General features: G+C 35.7%; 1 protein-coding gene across 14 annotated transcripts in view; it reads right to left on the bottom strand.

Moving 5' to 3' along the window:
* THOC2 (THO complex subunit 2) overlaps nucleotides 1–20882 on the bottom strand; it is a 113614-nt gene that overhangs the window by 39802 nt on the left and 52930 nt on the right. For all 14 annotated transcript variants that reach the window (XR_007124677.1, XM_047715065.1, XM_047715069.1 and 11 more), the window contains exons 9-15: nucleotides 19800–19892; nucleotides 16937–17092; nucleotides 16180–16352; nucleotides 14738–14933; nucleotides 3800–3841; nucleotides 3240–3370; nucleotides 3040–3141 (exon numbers count right to left, since the gene is read on the bottom strand). Coding sequence is in view for 13 of the 14 variants with exons in the window: in XM_047715065.1 (XP_047571021.1) it covers nucleotides 3040–3141; nucleotides 3240–3370; nucleotides 3800–3841; nucleotides 14738–14933; nucleotides 16180–16352; nucleotides 16937–17092; nucleotides 19800–19892 (893 nt within the window). In the remaining variant the exon portion in view is untranslated. The remainder of the gene's footprint in view (nucleotides 1–3039; nucleotides 3142–3239; nucleotides 3371–3799; nucleotides 3842–14737; nucleotides 14934–16179; nucleotides 16353–16936; nucleotides 17093–19799; nucleotides 19893–20882) is intronic.

The raw sequence follows: 20882 nt of genomic DNA, 5'->3' as shown, positions 1-20882 counted from the left end.
AAATATCTCCTATAGTTCTTGCCAAAAGATCAGATTTCACACGAAGACACACAAACACAACAGGCAAATTTATTAACTGTCTATCATGATGATTATTTACTATTCATTAAGTGGAAGTGGATTAACATAAAGGTCTTCACTCTCATGTTGGTCTTCTTGTCTCAGGGATGGCAGAGTGGAAGAGGCAGAGGAGGTGGAAGGAGGGCAGTTGAGACAGGCACACTCAGTGTAACTTTATGGAAGTAAATGGTAATTTCTGTCTGACTTTTTTGCTTTTCTACTTCTTCAAAAATGTTTCTATATGGTACCTAGCCTTCTTCCACCATCTGCTTTAGTTTCAGTGCTCCTATCACAGAAGGGTCCATGTCATAACAGAAGTCAAAAAGCAGTCTAGAATGTAAGAACCTTCTGCCAGATTGTCCTGTGTCAATTTGTTTCCTGGCACCTGGCATTTATCTTTTCCCTTCGAGGCTCAGGAGCTATAGCAGCTTGATAAGTTAAGGGCACTCCAGATCATAAACCTGTGTTTGCACAAAACAACAGAGTTAGCCTATCCCTTCCTACCTTAAATCCTGGTGCTTCCTCCTCCTTCCTCACAAATAAATGTTCTTTGTGGCTTTATTTTCCAGAATAGGGCAACTTTTGTCTGCATTAAAAACCTGTTCAGGCAAATATCCCTTCTCAATGATTTTCTTAATGGCATCTGGGAACTTATCTACTTTCTGCCTCTTGTTCAGCAGAAACGGCTTCTCCTGTCATCCTGACTTTTTTTTAAGCCAACCTCTCTAAAATTATCAAACCATCCTTTGCTGGCCTTAAATTCTCCAGCTTCTGATCCTTCACCTTCCTTTTGCTTTAAGTTTTCATATAATGAGTTGGCATTTTCTCAAATTATATTAGAATCAATAGATATTTCATTCTTAAAGCAATCCTGCACCCACATAACAGCTGCATTTTCAATACAAGATAAAAAGGTATTTCACAAAAACTACAAGGTTTTCACATCTGCTGATATAGCTGCAGCAATGACTTGATGAATTTCCTTTAAAAAAAAAAAAAGTCCTTACACTGGATTCATTTCTCTTGAAAACAGCAGATAGCAGCAGCTACAGACCTCAATCTATGGTACGTTATTAAGCAATTCACATTTTTCTTATAATGTCATGACTTTTCTCTGCTTGTGAGCACTTCCGGCAGCACTAGAAGCACTTCGTATGGGTCCCAGGGTGTTATGCAAGGCGTACAGTATCACAATAAACACGAAAAATATGTAAGAACCGTGAGAGATCACTTTTTACTGCAATACACAATTTGTTGGGGAGATGAACTGCTCACACAGAGATGATTAGCATCACACAGTATTTTAAGCGGACACTCAACAACACTTGAGCTCACTGCATAGCAACAGGGGGTGGTTACAAAATTATTATAGTAGTACAGTATTACAGGTAGTTTTATGCAGTTATGACTTAATACTAAATCTTCACATATGTTTACATCTCGCTTGACTGAATGGCACATTGTACAGTCTGTAAATGTGCATGTAAGTAAGTTCTGGTAAATTTTAACTTTGTAGAATAGATTGGTGTATATTTTATTGTAGCAAATGATAAAATAGACTGGTATCTATGTGTATTTTATGCATTCATGACATACCTTTTTCTTGATTTTTTTCAGTATTTCTAGGCTATGTGATTTGTAAGTTTTTTCAAATTTGTTCGAAATCTCCAAAAAAATTTCCAATACATTTATTTAAAAAAATCCACATGTGAGTGAATCTGCATAGTTCAAACCCATGTTTGTTCAAGGATCAACTGTATTATTAAATAATCTACCTAAAGCACTTGGTTCACGGCCTAGCACACATAAATATTAATGGCTCCATAAATATTAGCTGTTGTTAAGCTAGATACTCTACTTGGCAAATTCATAAGACCAGAACTCCTTTGGAAGAACCAATTCTAATATCATCTTTCTACGCCTTCCCCAACTTCCACAGGGTGAAATAACTCACTCTCTTCTCTATCCTCCCAAATAACATTATATATACTGCATAAAGCAACTACTAAACCAGACTGTGATTGTGCACACACCTGTTCCCCCAGCAGACTGTGGCCAGGGACAGTATCACTGGGCAGACAGTATCACTGCATACTGTTAAATCTAAACTAGAGAAGAAACTATTTTAATTAGAATAACCATACCACTGCATAAACATAAAAGATATGGCAATCAACAGCCTTGCTAAAAACACTCATAATACAGCAGTTATTTAGCAGCATATAAACTGACAAGTATACGATTTTCATAATTAAATTTCAGTTTGCCAAGAAGTAAAAGCACACAAACGAAGAGAATAGAAATTTTTCAGAAGTTGACTCAAGGAGGTAGTTCTGCAGAATTCCATTAGATTTTCCAAAAAAGAAAATTTTTTTTAAGATCTTATTTATTTGAGAAAAAGAGAGAGAAAGCACACATGCAAGCAGGGGTAAGAGAAGAGGGAGAGAGAAAGGCAGAGAATCCCAAGCAGACTGTGTGCTGAGCACAGAGCCCAATGCAGGGCAGGATCCACAACCCATGAGATCACAAATTAAGCCAAAACCAAGAGTCAGAAGCTTAACTGACTGAGCCACCAGGGCACCCCAGGAAAAATCTTTATTATGATAACTTTTGGCAGAAGAAATTTCAGAACTTTGACCACCTTTTATAAGCCATTAAATGTATTATGCAAACTGAACAAAGGCCATAGTAGGCTGTCCTTTAAAAACAGACTCACCCTATAATATGATGCATTAAAGATTATTAGATTTTACAGCTATGCAAACATGACAACTACAAAAACTAACTTGGTAGTCAAAATGAGCTAAAAGGCACAAAAATTGATAGTCATTCTATCTGCAATATATAATCAGCTATACCATTAAGCAAATACTCCTGGACTTTCTCAGAACTGAGGCTCAGACATAAGTTGGCTAGAAGAAAGTAAATTAATCCAGATATACTTTAGGTTAATATGAAGAAAAGTAAATTAAAACTTACTTCATGATATATTTGGCTCTGTCTATTGTTTGGGCTTTAACTTTTACTAAAAGTGGGTGACTGTTATAAGTTTCATTCTTCCATTGGCCATACAGACGATATCTTAAAAAACGATGAGATGAAGAATTAGGAAAAGTTAAATACTTAGAGGTTAATGCACTAGAACAGTAGTTAAAAATACAAAAATATTATGTATTTACCTATGCTGATATGGAAATGTTTTAAACATTCCCCACAGTTCCTCAGACATACAAGCATTGCAGTCCATCAAAGAAAGAGATGGAAGAAGTACCTGGTCAGTAATGCTAAGTAAACAGCTAAGGATAACTTCCTAAGAAAAAGGGAGGAAAAATTATTTTAGTAAAAGATCCACATTAACCGCCCCCCCCAAATAAGTCTATGTCAGCCTTGGAAAAACTGCCATTCCTTGATCTCATACCACACCACATCTAATTTCCCACACTATCACTGCCCTTTTCACAATGGATATTTGTGCTTCTCCATCTAAGGGAGCAATGAGATGAGGTAAGGAAAGGGGTAGCAAGAGAATAAGGGACTTGTATTATCCCTCTTCCTTTCTCAACATGGTAATCCTCAAAAACAGGAGTTATCAATCTTAAAAGATATGTCAAAAACTATACTAAGCACGTGGAGTACAAAATATTCACACAGGTGATTAAAGCTTGTTCACAGTAAAATTTACAGTATGCTGTACAAAGACAAATCAGATACAATACATTGGATTTTTCTAGTCTCTTACCGTTTTCTCTTTATCTTCTTGTTTGCTTCCATCAGACTGAAACTAAAATTAAAAAAAACTATAAATAAAATGCAAAAAGGTTAAGATTATGATGTCACAATTTAACATCTAATTTGAAAAAAATTAACTTGCACATGGTTGTGAATTATTTCCTTACTTTCTAAATAAGTGTAGATTTTAAATATAACCAGCATTACTAATTAACATTTTTAAATTTCACCTATATTTCTAACTTTCAAATCATTTGCAACATTCATGAATTTTAAATGTCAATTTTATAAGCCAATTCTTTTCTCAACCTCATTAACACAAACCAAAGCATCTTAAAAATTGATCTAAGTATTTATTATAAGATTGTATCCAGCACAATTTAGTTATAATGCATTTGCATTCTTCCATCCAGAAGTTCTGATTTTCTGCTATGGAATTAGTAAAATCTAAGACTAAAGCAATAACACAAAAGATTAAACCCAAAGAAATTTAAACTATGTTTTAATTCACCATTACTTAAACTCTCAATGAGAAGCCCAAAATATTAGTAACATTACTGACAAAGACCAAACCACTGCCTAAGCTGGCCTGAATGAAAAAACTTGAGTCATTTCCTATCAGTGATTTGCAGATGGACCGCTGAAGTACCATGTTTGATGCTGATGCTGTCCATTCATTCAAAATGAAATAGTAGTACTTATGTGTGCATACAGGCAAGTGGAGAGTTAGAGGAGTGTGCAAAGGCCAAAAGGACAATTGAAGCACTGATAGCCAAAGACAATCTAGATGTCTGGGAAGAATTTAACTCAATACCAAGTGACGAAGGGGAAAAACGCTAACATGCAGCTAACAAAGCTTATTTACCTTCTTGGCAGAGATGGGTATTTTGTGCATGTTGTTTTCATACTTGGTAATTTAATGGATACTACTAAAGAGAAATCTAACTTCTGTGCAACATTTCCACATAAGACTAGTTCAGGGACTGCCATGTCATCTTGATGGGGGAAAAAAAACACATAATCCCCCCCCACTTTTTTTAATCAGCAAGTTAAAAAGATACGGTTCCCTTTCACAGAAACAACTATTAAGTCAACATATATCCTGGTCAGCAAGTAAAGGTCAGGTTATGAAGGAATGGTCTGGCAGAAAACAAAGTAGATAGCTGCTTTGGTTTGGTTTGATTTGGTTTGGTTTAGGGCAGGGGGATAATTCTGGTGGCACATTAGGAAGAACTAGATTTACAGTATAGTCTGTCGGGGATAAAGACAGTTAAGCTACTCCTTTTCTAGTATATTATAATTCTAATGAAGCTACACATAGTTTTCTACATAGAAATGAAACATTTTCTTACCTACTAAACTGTCTTAATTCCTTTACTAAATACTTATTTAAGTTTGTAATGTCTCTATGTCAGTTAGATACATTCCAATCCCTTGATGCTTTTTTTCTTTTAGTTTAATTTGCTTTTTAATTTAGAGTAAATATAAAACTCTCCATTCCCATAGTACAACACGAAAATTTTATTGAATGGCCAGTCCAGGGAGAAAGTGAGGAAGAAAAGAGGGGGAGAAACAAAATATATACATTTCATTCATTCATTTGCTATGTGCCAGACACTGGGGATTCTAAAATGAACAGAACAGAGCTCCTATCTTTGAGGAAGTGACAAAGACAGTTCCCATCTTTGAGGATCTCTTGAAGCGTAGTTTACACTTACCAATGTACCATTAGGAACTGAATTTTTATGTCTGAATAAAATCAAGCATAATTATGCCTAGACAGACCATCAGCTAAAAATAGCCCCAAGCAGGTTCCATTCTTGCCCTATAGTGAGGGAGCAGATGACAAGGCTGCATAAAAGAACTGGGCAGAAAAAGAATGTAGGTCCACTAAGAGGGGGTTTCTCAAGAGTCAAGAAATAAAGCTTGGTAAAAAGCTGTAGATTTAACTAGATAAATTACTTTATCACTGATGTCCTACTTTTACTATCTCCAATCCATGAATATTTAAAATGCTACTTTATACTTTATTTCAGAAAAGAAAAAAAAGAAAAATAGATAAGATATGTGACTAGAAAAAAAAAAAAGATATGTGACTAGATTTGAACCTGAAGCTAGATCTAAGTACACTGTGGCACTATTTTCACCTTCATTATTTTTCTCCTTCTTGTTAACTGCCATTTATGGAGTACTCACTATGTGCCATACAGTAGACTAAGAATTTCCCATTTAGGTCTTAAAACTGTTAAGGAAAATCTTTTTGCTAGAAAGGATCCAACTAAGACCCATCAAAATAACTTAGAAATAGGAAAATATAACCTACAGGTTAAAAGTTACAAGGCCATGAGTTTACCGAGCCTGAAGAAGAGATAAATGAATTGCCTTTCAATGTTTTGGTTCAAAGCTTTGTTTTTATCTTTTAATCAGGAACTCTTAAAATTGTATAAAACAGAACAATCAGTAATATTGATACTACATCATTTCTGAAAACAGAGATACTAAATGGAAAAGTACTATCTTCCAACACTTTTCATTTTAAAATCAGTAAAAATCTGTAGCAAAGAATTAATAATATGGTCACCAGTACACAGGATGACCATATGTGCTGGTTCTTGCTTTTTATCCTAGTGTATGTAACAGCACAACCTTTCCATCTTGAGTATCCTGGTTTAGACAATAAAGCACATGGTCTCCCTTCCCTACCACATGAGTAGCATTCAAATTGCAGTAAATGGACTTGTGGGAGTGGTTTAAACATTAAAATATAGCAAACAAAACAAAATGCTAAATAGCTACACTTGGTTTCATAAAATTCACCACCCAAAAGTAATTACTTTGGTTAAAACGTTGATTATGATATGAAATTGTGCTGTTTTACACAAGCATAGTTCTAACAAGCCGTGTGTAAAAATGGCTATTTTTGGTGCACTTAATGAATATGAATATGTGATTTACTTAAATGAATTCTCTTCATAAATGGAGTTCATAACAGAAGTCTGTTGTAAAACAAAAAAATTGCCCTGTAAATCTATCTTTAGGGAAAATTAAAGTTTTCGTATGGAACTCATTTAAAGGGATATGCCCCTGTGTTTTACTTTACATTCCCCCAAAAGCAGACCCTATTCAAGTGCAGACATAATTTATTTTGGAAGCAACCCTAGGTACCACTAGTAGGAATTATTCCTGTGAGTTAACTGGAACTTAATCCCACTGGGGACTCTGAGGGTCCCAGAAGAAATACAACTCAGGATTATCCCATCTCAAAGCATGGTAGTTAAACACTAACACCAATCATTTCACTGGTTGAGAGCTGGGGAAAGGGGGGCAAGGTCAATTAGTTCTCCAGAAATTCCAGGATACCAATTCCTATATTACCTAAGTGGCCAGAAAAGCCCTCAAAGAGAGAGATGCAGGTGCCAATAGTTGAAAATTGGGCTGGCACACACCAAAATGATAAGGATCTAGTGTAGAGCCAAAAGAATACAGATGGAATCTAATAGCATCTGCTATGCCCTGCATGGACAAATGGCCAAACCTCCAAGAGTTGAATCTTTCACAAATATTTTTCATTTTTACATCCGACATTTTTTTTCCTGAAACTGAACACTGGGGTTCAATTTGAGAAAACCATCTTTGAGAGGAGGCACAAGGATCGAATCGACTGCTTACAGTGTGCGTCTGGTGCACACTAAAAATTTGACTTGTCTTTCTTATACAAAATATACTTCTTAAAATTATACTGTTTGTACACAGAGTCTACATTTGCCTATTAACAGACTTAGTATCTGCCTATCTTGTATGTTTTTATATTTCTCTTAAGTAAAAAGCATAGTTAATGGTAAAAATTAAGAACCTATTTTTAATTTTATTACCTTTACTATGATTCTACATCTTGATTAGAATTGTCATATATGACATCTTGAGCTAAGATGACCTTAGTTCAAATACAGGTGACAATATAAGTACAAATATAAACATCCTAACAGTTCTTCCCTGCTCAAGCTCATTAAATAGCAAGAATGTTATAGATTAAATCTGGTCTCCAACTTTGGAGTTCATTTGCTTTGTATAAGACTTACAATAGCAAAAGTACATAAAGGAGCTTAGTAAACAATGCCATTGAGAGCTGCATCTGTCTCTCGAACAATAAGAATTATAATGCAAGGTTCTAATTCTCCTAAAAATATTCTTACAAAATTTTTGTCTACTTGAAATTGGAAACTGACATGTCTATAGCTACCCCTCACTAGTCCTTTCACAAAGCCCCAGCAATAAAAATTTGATAAAAAATTTGTTTTGTTACTAATTTATAACATAAATTTCCACAATGAAAGGGGGGAACATCTGATTACCACCACAATGTAAAGAAGTCAAAGACATTCCTATATAAAAATCAAATCTTCTCTGATGGGTAAATGAAGCTGCTACTTTAAAGTAGTATCTATTATTTAAAGACAGAGATAGATTAAAGTATATTAATACTTTAAAACAAATCATCAAAAGCCAGTGCAGTGACAACTAACAAAAGTTGTAACTTACTATGTTCTGAGGAATTCATGACAACTTTAACTCTCTGAAGTTGAATGCCTAGTTAATGTTAGTATCTAATTAATGTTTAGACAAATCTTATTTGGTTCTCACTGCAACCCCAGGAACTAGGTAAGACAAATATTATTACCACTCATCTTTGGCATAGAAAAGTCACATTACTAACATGTAGCTAGCAGCTCATCCTGATGAAACCAGTTAACCTAACAATCAGTATGTAATGCCTTAAATTTCTTTGTTTGGGGACAGCCTTAAATGAAGACTCTTTGTGGGCAAGCTAGGTTCTAAAGTCAGTGCATACAATGAAAATTACATATACTCACAATTACCCTTAAAAGTCCCTTAAAGTATCTATAAAGTACACAGATACATTATCTTTCATTTAGTCCACTACAAGACTGTTCTCCCCCTGTAGTATTAGAAGAAATCACTATTAATCACTTGAACATGAGATGGGAATATGAATTCATGTGAACATGAAATAAGTAACTGGCTTGCATTTAGGGGCCATGCCACATGAACACGCATTACTTTAAAAAGTAGATTCACACGGAATATGGTTAGAGACCTTAGAAACTGAATCAAACTGAGAGAAAAAAAAATCCTCTCATTTCGCCCTTACTCCTAGGCATATACACTTGAGTATTTGGATGAACAAGCCTGGCCACATTCACACAAATTAAGCACAAGTATGGTATAATTCCCCTGTACTTGTCCCTTTGTCCAGAAGGAACGTTAACTTTGAGCTCTAATCTACACAACCAGAGTACATCTTCAATTTTGAAAAGAAAAACAAAACAAAAACAGTAAATACCAAGCCCAAATTCTAAAGTAACTGGTTCAAAAAGTAGAGCTTTGGAATCAGTGGGCTAAGGCAGATTCTGTCCCTAGCAACCCCGACTTTTATTATGAAAAATTTCAAGTTTACATAAAAGTTGAATGGGTGGATACTGCCCTATCAATAAACACCTCTTATACCTACTTTGCAGATTCAACAATTAACATTTTGCCCTGTTGACTGACAAAAAAAAGCAGGCATGACATTTTATCTCAAAATAATTCAGTATGCATCTCCTAAAAAGGACATTCTTCCACATTACCACAATATCATTATCACAGCTAGCTATTCCTAATATCATCCAATGTCCAATCTAAGGAATATTCTGACCCTCTGACTCTAGGTTTTTCAAGCTTCATCTATGAATCAATTTAAAGCACTCTGGCTTTTACCAAAGGTCAATAAAAAAAGAGCCATATGAACAGCCTGGCCAGACAAATGAATTAAGATAATAGAGTGAAACAGAATTTCTCTCCCCTATCCCTAATGCAATGAACAAGGTATGCCTTGTTGTTTTAATGCTCCAAATTCACCACCAACCAAGCAAGAAAAAAGTAAACTATGCTATTAACTTCAAGGGGATGGGAGACAGACAGACAGACAGACACACACACACACACACACACACACACACACACACACACACACGATTCTGGTACTACACACAGTGTGGTATGGAAGAAAGACCTGCAAGGTTAGTGAGTAGACTGAGGAAAAACTCGTGAATAGGAGCCCAGCAGGACTCTGGCAAAGGAAAAACCAGCTGCTAAAGCCTGCTGTCATTCAAAAGAACCGTGCTGGGGCGCCTGAGTGGCGCAGTGGGTTAAAGCCTCTTGTCTTCGGCTCAGGTCATGATCTCAGGGTACTGGGATCGAGCCCAGCATGGGGCTCTCTGCTCAGCAGGGAGCCTGCTTCCCCCTCTCTCTCTGCCTGCCTCTCTGCCTACTTGTTATCTCTGTCAAATAAATAAATAAAATCTCAAAAAAAAAAAAAAAACCCAAAAGAACCATGCTTAGATGGCTGAGGGAGTCAAAGCCTAAGGGAGCTGGCATACCCACATGGCTGGGCATGCCTAGTACAGGACAGGTTACAGTATCTCAGAAGAGAAAGAGAGATACTCTAAATGAGGGCTATACTCAGCCTCACTAAGCTCATTCACTCCCCATGATAGACTACAGAGAAGGCTGAAAGAAGAACTCAATACTCAGACTGTAGCTTGGGGGTTTAGGGCTGGTCATAAATAAGGTAGGAAAGGTAAGAGATTCACTCCACTATATCAGAAAGAAGCTGTAAACAGAGCTATACATATTAAGATGAAAAGAAATGCTGTGGCTACAATAGAAACATAAATAACATGCCTCACCCCTGCCAAAAAAAGCATATAAAAGGTAAATGAACTCAGTATGGATGAAAGTAGAACACAAGGACAGAGGCAGATTCTCCACAAGTATCTACATATAGTCATAGAAAAAAGTCTTAAGGATGATCCTGATAAAACAAGAAAAGCTTGATGAGATACACACAGACTGAGATGAAAACAGATTGTTGAGATAAACAAAATAACAAAATACCACTAACAGATTTAATTTAAAATAGCAAGAAATTTCAAGAATTGCAAAATTTAGATAACCTATCATTTCTTCCACTTCAGACACACTACATTTGTATAGGCGGGACAGCATGATGATTTTGAGCTTGGCCTCTAAATCCAGATTGCCTGGATTGACATCTCATTCCTGCCCTTTATTAACAGTGTGAGCTGGGACAATTTACGTAACCTAAAGCATAAAGGGTACGATAAAGATTAAATGAGCTGATTCACATGAAGTACTCAGAATAGGACCTGGCCCAGAGTAAAGAGTTCAATATTAACTGTCATTATCACAAACAACTTAATCCATTAACATCAGCTGGATGCAAAAAAGCACCAAGGAATTCATCTTCAGGTGTGTAGGTGCTGTCAAAACCATTTAAGTATGTCAGATGAGCATGTTAAAGCTATGCTCTATAATTCAAGAAAATTAAAGATAGTAAAATCTGCCCATTCATATAGAAATATTCTTTAGAGCTGAAGAATTCTTTTAAGGCTGAAATAAAGACCAAAATTGGTTAATATACTAGAACAACAGTTCTCAAAGTTTGGTCTTTGAATAAGTAGCATCAGCATCACCTGGTAACTTGTTAGAAATGCAAACTCTCTGCAAACTCTCTTCAGTGGGTTCCACACCAGACCTACTGAATCAGAAATTCTGAGGATAGGACCCAACAATGTGTTTTAAGATGAGCTCCAGGTGAGTCTAATGTATGCTGAAGTTTGAAGATCACTGTACTAAATGGTCCTATGTTATGTACCTCAAATTTAAGAAACACACAGAGATAAATGATTACAAGTAACTGTAGGCTAGAAGACTATTCTGTTAAGTGAAGCTGGTATAACTATATAACCAACATTTTCAAAATATGCATAAATTATATATGCAAGCAACCCCAAGCTTATAAATGAGTTGTTAAAGTCATTTAATTATATTATTTGGAACTAAGGTCAAATTCCTCATTAGAAATAATCTTATATACCCTAGTTAAATTCCTTGCTAAGCAACAAAAGCCTTGTAAACCTATAAACACAGGACAAATGATCTGTTACAGTGAAATATTTTCATGGGTAAAAAAATGAACCAAAATTCTAACTCCAATCGTTGGAAAGATTCACTTTTCCTACCACAACCTTAGCAATGAGAGAAGACAGATTTCTTCCCACACTGTGATCAAAATAAACATTTTCCTCTTCCTTTCTGCCCTTCTACCTCTGTAAAAATAGAGACTGGAGTTAGGGGCAGGCACCAGGCACAACTGTGATAGAACAGAGATACAGGAAAGCTGCGATGGAGATGGCAGAGGGGAGGGGTGACCACTTTAGCACCTGCACATCTTGGTAACAATACTGTCTATGTTTGTGCATATGTTCATGCATATGTCTATGTATAGGACTTCCACAAGCTAGATGTTTGGTCTCCTGCTTACAGGTTTATAACATTTGCAGCCAAAGAAAGAATTTCAGAACAAGATATGAACATTAAGATGTTCAGTTAAAAAGAATAGCATTAGTGGGTGAAGGTAAGATGAGAAAGAGGCTATTTACATTGTCAAAAAAGTATCTTCCCACAAGGCATATATTAGCAACAAAGGAAAAAAAATAATTGTACCCTAGAGAAACCTGGTAGTGCATTACCTTAACCAAGTGATCAATGTTAACATCACCAGTAATGGGATAGATTGACTTCATATGCTTCCCAATATGAGGCACTGGAAAAGACAACCCTTTTGTTCTTTGAACAGGCACTAGTAACATGACTCATCCCTTTCAGACTATAAGAATTAAAATAATGAAACATCATTATACTTCCTTTATATATATTATATAATAAATGATTTGTATAGTAATAAACTACTCAGATTTGTTTAATAATACAGTATCAATGTTAATTTATTGATTTTTATAATTATAGTGATTTTTTAAAAGATTTTATTTATTTGAGAGAGTGAGAGAGAGAGCATGGGCAGAGGGGAAAAGCTGAGGGAGAAGCAGACTCCCTGCTGAGCCCGATGTGAGACACAATCCCAGGACTCTGGGAACATGATCTGGGCCAAAGGCAGATGCTTAACTGACTGAGCCACCCAGGCACCCAGCAGATTTCTTTAGAGTACCTTTACACAGTGTAAATTTGTTGAGTATTTTTTTAAAAAAAACAGGTAAGTATCAAAAATCAAATCAAATATTTCAGGTGTCGAGGGATTAGTATACAACAGCTGATAAATTTTCTGTACAGTTACTGTTGTCAAAAATTGAAATTAGATGCAATCGCCAAACACTGGAGAAAACTGTACTTAAAACAATTTGCAGATTCTTTTGGTAGCCTTGTTTTATAATGGACAATGATGTACTCTTCTCTGTTTCAAGACCTTGGGTTAGGTAAAGATCTCTTAGAACACAAAGAGGAAACCATAAAAGTACTGCTAAATTGGAATTAATCAAAATTTAAAATTTTGCTTTTCAAAAGACAATTAACATAATAAAAAGGCAAATCAGAGAAATAATAACAAAAGACAACCCAATTAAAATGGGTAGAGATTTGAATAGACATTTTGATAGATGATGATTACAAATGGCAAATAAGAACATGAAAGACGCTAAACATCACCGATCATCAGGGAAACATAAATTAAAAGCACAATAGGTACCACTACACACCCACTAGAATGACTAAAATTTAAGAGTGACAACAAGTGCTGATGTGGATGTGGAACAACTGGAAGTCATATACAGGGATGCAAAATGGTACACACATGTTGGAACAATTTGGCAAAAAGTTAAACATACACTTACCCATATGGCCCAGCAATCCCATTCCTGGGGAAACAAAAACATATGCCCCCCCAAAAAAAAGACTTGTACAGGAATATTCATCGCAGCTTTATTTATAATAGCCCCCAACTAGAAACAACCCCAATGCCCATCAACTGGAGAAGGCATAAACTCTGGTATGTCTATCTAATATTGCTCAGCAATAAAGGAACTACTATCATGTGCCAACAACTTGGATGATTCTCAAAAGCATTACGTGAAAGAAACCAGAGAAAAAAAGAGTACATTCTATAAAATTCCATTTATATGAAGTTCTAGAAAAAGCAAGACTATAGTGACAAAAAGCCTATCAGTGGTTGCCAGGAACCAGCAACGAAGGGACAGAATTAAAGGCAAAGGGGCAAGAGGGAACTTTCTGGGGTGATGAAAATATTCTCTATCATGGTTGTGGTGGTGGACACACAACTTTGTCAAAACTCATCAAATTGTACACTTCACAAATTGGTGAGGTTTACTGTATCTAAACTGCAACTCAAAGCCGATTTTAAAATTTAGTAATAGCCTAAATGGCTACCGTTAGGGTATTAACTAGAAGGGAGTACAAGGGGAACTCTGCGGTAGTGTTCTAATTTCTTTTATCAGGGTGGGGGATACACGGGGGTTTAGTTTGAAAAAAGTCACCGAAGTGTACAATTATGATTTGTGTTACTGTCTGTACATTTCATTTCAATAAAAAGTTTACTAGAAAAGAATGTATCCTCAACAGTCTGACTTCATACAAATAATCACAATGATTCAAAATTATAGCCAAGAAAATAACAAGAGAAGTAAGGGGGAAAGAAAGGTAAGTTGACCACTAAAATTATAAAGGGATTCAAAAAGCAATCACTCGTCCAAAGTACATTTTCTTTTGCGGGGGACTTGACTAATATTCTACCTAAATTTAAGAGAGTGTGTGTGTGTGTGTTTGCACACACACACACACGTTTGCACACGCATATATGTGGTTAGGACATAGTGGACTTTCCCCAAACCTTATTCAATGTAACCTTTTCTTAAATTAAGTTCACTTTTCAATTCTTTTTTTTTCTGTAGTTCACTTTTCATTTCTAGAGATATGCATAAGACAAATATACGCAGGACATTTTCATTCTAAAATGTAGTTTTCTGCTTAGAAGGAAAAAAAAAATCTTACTAACCTCTTTCATAAATGATTTGCCTATGCGCACCACTTTTGCAAATAAAATGGGATCATGTGAAAGGTGAGGACCAAGGTAACAGAACATATTAAAGACATCTCTCCTCAAATCTTCAAAGCTCTCTGCTTGTTTTGGTGCCCTCTTATTTTGCAAAGCATTAACAGGTGAACCTTTAGCACCTTTAGGAACGCCAACTCTATAAAAAGAAGCAAAGTTTATACGTATACTATACAATACCCCATTTTAAATTAACACAGCCATATTAATAAGTAAAGCTTTTCTTGTTCAAATCTGATTTCTGTATTTCATTTGTGCCTAACTTTATTAATTAATACCAGATAATTTACCTGGTTGAAAAAGACAAAAACAATACTCATTTGGAAAACAAATCAGAGCTCAGAGAACGTTTCAAATTAACTGCATAAGGAAATCAGAGAAACACAAATTTCAAGTAACATTTAACATACATCATTATGAATTTGGTTTTAGTTAAACTTGGCCAGTATCAGGAATTTGGATATGGGAATGGGGAACAAGGGATGGACCTCATAGACACTGGAAGATGAAACAGAAAAACATGGATATAACAACAGTGATTCAAGTCAATAAAACACTTCTCAATCTGGGTTCCACTACCTAGACTGAGCATGAGGTAGGTGGTGGTAGGGAAGGTGAGCAGCATAATGAAAGAGGGTGTCACACTAAAAGGACAGCATGCCCAGAGTTCTCACCTGCTGAGCAGGTGTCCCGCTGTGGAGTCACAGGGGTCACTCTTTGAGAAGAAGCCTTCATGGTCCATAGCCCAGGTGGCACTAAAGGCAGCAGCCAGCAGCTATGCACGAGTCACAAGGCTGGGGCTTTTGAGGCAGGCTCTGATCTGTGGGGCTGAAGCCAGAGCTGCTGCCAATACTGCTCCTAAGTATCCTGCAAGTAGGCTGAGGGCTAGAGGACTGGTCGACACAGTAACTAGGGATGATGAGAAAGGCTGCACTAGCAATTTCCAGAACAGCAGCCTATATGCCAGAAGAGATAAGGCAAGCAGAGAGGCAATGTCCTCACTTAGAGCCACTCAACCCGGGACAGAGGTACACTAAGTAAAAACCTGAGGAATTCTCTGCCCCCCCCACCAAGAGAGGAGGAAAAGTCAAAAACAGAAGAATGGAGTTTTCACTCTCAATGGAGTAAACCCAACCTAGATGTCTAACCTATAGTTTTTAGACTACTCTGCGGCACACCTTCTGCATCACCTGGTCTACACGTTAGGAGACAAGTCACTGATTCATACGTATAAAACTGATACAATCTGTGAACAGTTCTTATCATCTAATAAAACATACTAAAATGTTTGCTTGGTTGGAGAAGACAAGATAAATATGCAGATTTTTTTTTGTAGTCCTAAGCTATTTCTACCTCAACGATTAGAAAAGCATACTGTAACATACCTTCGGTAGAGAGGCTCAATAGTTATGTGAATGAGCTTGCAAATAGCAAGGGCTATTAGCTTATGTGAAGCTGCATAGTATGGAGGCATCTGATCCATAATGTTCTGTGCATGCTGCCAATCACCAATCTTCAACAAGGCTTCCAACAAACCAAGTTTTTGGTTGTCAGGCGGCTAAAAATGAACAATTAGAGCAAAGATACTCAGAATATAGACACCAATAAATCTTAGTATTTTTTCATTTTAAAAAAATTGAGCTCAACAACCACAATAATGTATGTTAAGAGTTGCCACTCATGGGAAATGCGTATTTCCCTGAAAGTACAATCAAGTTTTTTAGCTACTGAAAAAAACAATAGGATATGCTCTTTCATTTAGCAGACACAGCAAGACAGTTTACAGACTTGGAATTAAATTAAGTTCTATTTAATGTTGTACTGTGCCATAGGGAACTAGAATTCATTCATCTCTGAGAATCCCCTTAGGACTTGAGAGACATTAACACACAAAGCACAAATATATTTTACTTAGGATACATTCTGAAATTAATTTAAGAAAAAAAAATGGCAGCCTCTTTTGGGAAGGTGCCAATCAGATTAAAAACAAAACCACCTTAGCAAATCAGTATTCCAAAAACCAGATTTCACCACAATCAAAATTAATGTTATTTTCCCATAAGCTGATTAACTATTACAAGTTAAATTTCATAATTCTAAATCCAGAAGACAATGTTAATTTTACAAAAAGGAACCATATACCTTCTCTACTTTCTCCTCTTCTTTTTCCTTTTCTTTCTCTCGCTCATCAATTTTTTCAGAAGACAATACAACCATCGTAAGTTTTCTAACAATTTGCTTAGCTTCTACAATTTCTCGTTTGTGTTCATCCATAATGCAATTATCAGCTGGAAGAAGCTAAAAATGGTTCATTAAAGTTTCATAAAACAGCTAATACTAGTTGCACATATAAAAAGCAAACACTATCTACTCTGAATTGATGAAGTTTTAAATAAGGTCTAGCCTACTAATGACCACGATCAACCTTCAAAATAAGTTTCTCTCCATTATTTTCTTATAATCTAACAGGGTTAAGTACCTGAATTTTGTACACCTTTTAAAATCAGATAGCAGTTCAAAGTTCCACATCTTTCTGCTAGAGGGCCTACATTAATACAATACTACAACAGTGGTGCTTACCATTGAATTTATTAGTTTACTCAAGAAAATATATGTAACTGTTTCATTAAAAGTCAAACTGCAAATTACATAAAGTACTGCATATGGATCCAATTTGGGAGATATGAGCTACTGAATTACATGAAGGGGTTAAATTTAACACCTCTAGATTAAAAATCTCAAGTAGAAAAATCATGAGCAACTTGACATCTCACTTTTCATTTTCTAATACCTCTCTGATGTCTTATGTCACACACTAGTTTCTAGCTTATTATAAAAGAGAAAGTAGTATGTGTAGAGTCAACCCTCCATTATGAAAAAGGAGTAAATATCCCCAGTACAGCCATCTTGTATGAACAGAAGAAGGTTAATGTAGATATTTCATAAAATAAATAAAAAACACAGACACAAAGAAAAATATAGCAACAAACCATCATAGTTCCTGCTAGGCACTATGGTGGGCTATAAAAGAAATGTTCCTGCCCCCAGAAATACATAATCTACTTCAGTAACTAAGTCTAATGCAAAGTAAATAATCACTAAACAATAAAAGGAAACAGTGAAATATTAAACTATATACTGTAGACTTCATCCCATTAGTCCAAAATTGGAGGCAGGAGTTTTCTCTGTGAATAGTTATAATAATATATAATATATATATTATATATAATAATAAGTTCTCTGTGAACTTAGTAGTAGTAGTAGTAGTAGTAATCTCTTCAACCAACGTGGGGCTCAAACTGAAATCCCAGAGATCAAGAGTCACACACCCCACCAACTGAGCCAGCCTGACACCCCTGTAAGTTTCTTTTATAGTTCCTCTCAATTATAGTTTTGTGTATTTTGAGAATATGTAAGTGCATATGAAGTTACAAATGTTTTATCTTCCTAGTGAACACAACTTTATTTATTATGAAGTGACTATCATTTTTTGCCCAAAAAGTCCATTTTGTTTAACAATAATAATTTCCCTGGTATATTTTTCCCACCATTTACTTTCAATCTTCCTTTGTCCTTAGGTTTTAGAAGTCTCATGTGAAAAATAAGCAATAAACTAGGTTTTAATCCCATCTGAAAATCTTTGACAACTTAACAGGAACACCTAGGCCACTTGCATTTATTGAACTCAAACATTTCAGTAATAAATCTATCACCATCTATCATCTTTCCACTTGTCCTACCAGTCTATCCTTGCCTATAAACTCATACCTGCCTTTGAATTCCCCTTTTTCTGACCAAGTTTCCATGTTCTGTTTGTAGTATCACTTTTCAACTTTAAATCTTGAATGGCTCTTTAGTCCAAAGAAGAAAAAATTGAAACTCCTTACTATGGCACTTAAGGCCCTGCAAAGTTTAGCCCCAATCTACTTCTCCATCTTCATTGCCCCACATACTACCCTAGGCTCCAACCACTTTGAGCTTCCTTCCCCTAAGGTGGTAATGAAGCCCCTTCAACCTTCCTGCCTTTATACTCAGTTAATTCTACCTACAAAACTTCTCACCTTTAGAGCCAGCCAGGCCATTACCATCTCATCTACCAACATCTCAGTTCAACATCACTAGTTTGAAAAAGCCTTCCAAAATCCACCCCCCAGATAGACATAGTCACTATCTATTCTGGGCCCCCATTGCACTTTGTGAATACCTCCAATATAGCAGTTACTACATAATGAAAAATGTTTTCTTCATTGGAACTATGACTGCTTCCAAGGTAGAGAGTAAGTTTTATTCAACTCTGTAACCATAGTACATGAGAGACAAGGAAGTCAGAAAGTGATTTCTAAAGACAGTGAAGATGATGTTGGCTTTGGACAGGTTTAAGTCCATAGATATCCTAATGTACAACCAAACATAATAGGAATTTCTATACTACAAACCTAGTTTTTTCAAACTGACAGGCTAAACTGTTGCTAAACTGGAAGTCATCAATCACAATCACATATATACTCTTCCAAATCCTGGATCCAGCAACAAAAGCACAACAATGCTCATTTACTACCCAGTAAAAACATAAGAAAATCCATTAAAAAATATACAGAGTTCTCATTCATCTTAAATGCCTAAAATTAACATTTTGGGGAGAAGGAAAAAGTATCTAGGTAATCCCATATTTCTGATAATTTGCATGTAACAGAGAAGTCTAAAATCACATTGGTTAGAACTTGGCCTCCTCCCCATGAGATATACTTTGCTGACGATTAAGAACTTTAACTTCATATCCAACCTCAAACTCTGTAAGAGTGACAGAGGGTATTTCATTTCCATAGTTTGTCAAAGAATTAAATTCACTCACTTCATAACACATAACACAAAGCAATAATGCATTAGTGCTTCAAAAATTATAACTTGAGAGCCTGACCAACCTTGAAGTGCTATTTGGCTGCCTATTCCTCTTCCCACCCCTGGGATGGACAACCAAATATTCTTAGCCGCCCACTTGACTTACATGTACATAAAGATCATCTAAATCAATAAGATTAAACTGTAGAAGTACTGCAGCAACTCTGTATAAAGAAGAAGGAGTCTCTCCGTTCGGTTCCTTGAAAAACAAAAAAAAAGTTTCTATTTAGTGCATAAAGTAAAACTAAAATCATGAACTTTACCTACCAATAATCAAGAACAATTTTATCAAATAACTAGATCAACAATAAGCTTCTTTGCTCTTTCTTTTCACACATGACATCTGAACTGAGGACAAAGATAATTAGGTCAATATCCCTTTTGACACTGGAACATTTTCTGATGAACACAAAGTACAAAAATGTGCACATTTTACAGTGCATGCTAATATTTTTACAGTGCATGCTAATATTTCAACAAAATCTGAAAATCAAATAGAATAAGTGAGATTTTATACTGCATAATACTTAGTTTTGGGTTTTGTTTGTAGGTGTATTTTCTTAACTTGCTTTTTCAAGTAGTTCTCAGTGTAAATGCAAACAACAATGACAGATTTGGAAGTACTGAACTATCTGTGTCTACTTTATAGTTTTCTCCTTATTCTTTTACTTCTTAGATTTTGTACTAAATATATCTGCTTATCAACTGATTTCCCCCTTCAAAACATGTGCCTATACATATTACATACGGATAAATCAACATCTTAAAATACAGAACGGCCAATTCCAGTGGACCCTTCACAGAAACAGAAGGATCTCTGAATGCTATCAAGAAGACTTCCCCTAATTTTTAAACTGCTTGGGGTCAGCTGAATGGAAGACTAAAGTCACGACAACTAGCAATTACTAAATGGCCAAATGCAAATAAAAAGCAAACAGTGGCAATATGTTATGTTCTGCTTCTACTCAACACTGAAAACAAGATCTTTGTAAGGTTCCCCACAATTGTGATAGGTGTTAAAGATGTAACACACAAAGCTAACCAAACTAATGGATAGCCTATAAAGAAGGCATTGTTCACTGTATTTGTTAAGATAAGTTTAAGTCTTCCACTTCACAATAGTTTAAATAGCTATTCAGTATCAAAACATTTTCCCATAAAAACAAATGGTGGTCAGGGTCTCAGAGCA

This window comes from Lutra lutra, chromosome X, assembly GCF_902655055.1.
Source record: "Lutra lutra chromosome X, mLutLut1.2, whole genome shotgun sequence".
Classification (NCBI taxonomy): domain Eukaryota; kingdom Metazoa; phylum Chordata; class Mammalia; order Carnivora; family Mustelidae; genus Lutra; species Lutra lutra.
This window is presented reverse-complemented; position numbering and strand designations above follow the sequence as displayed.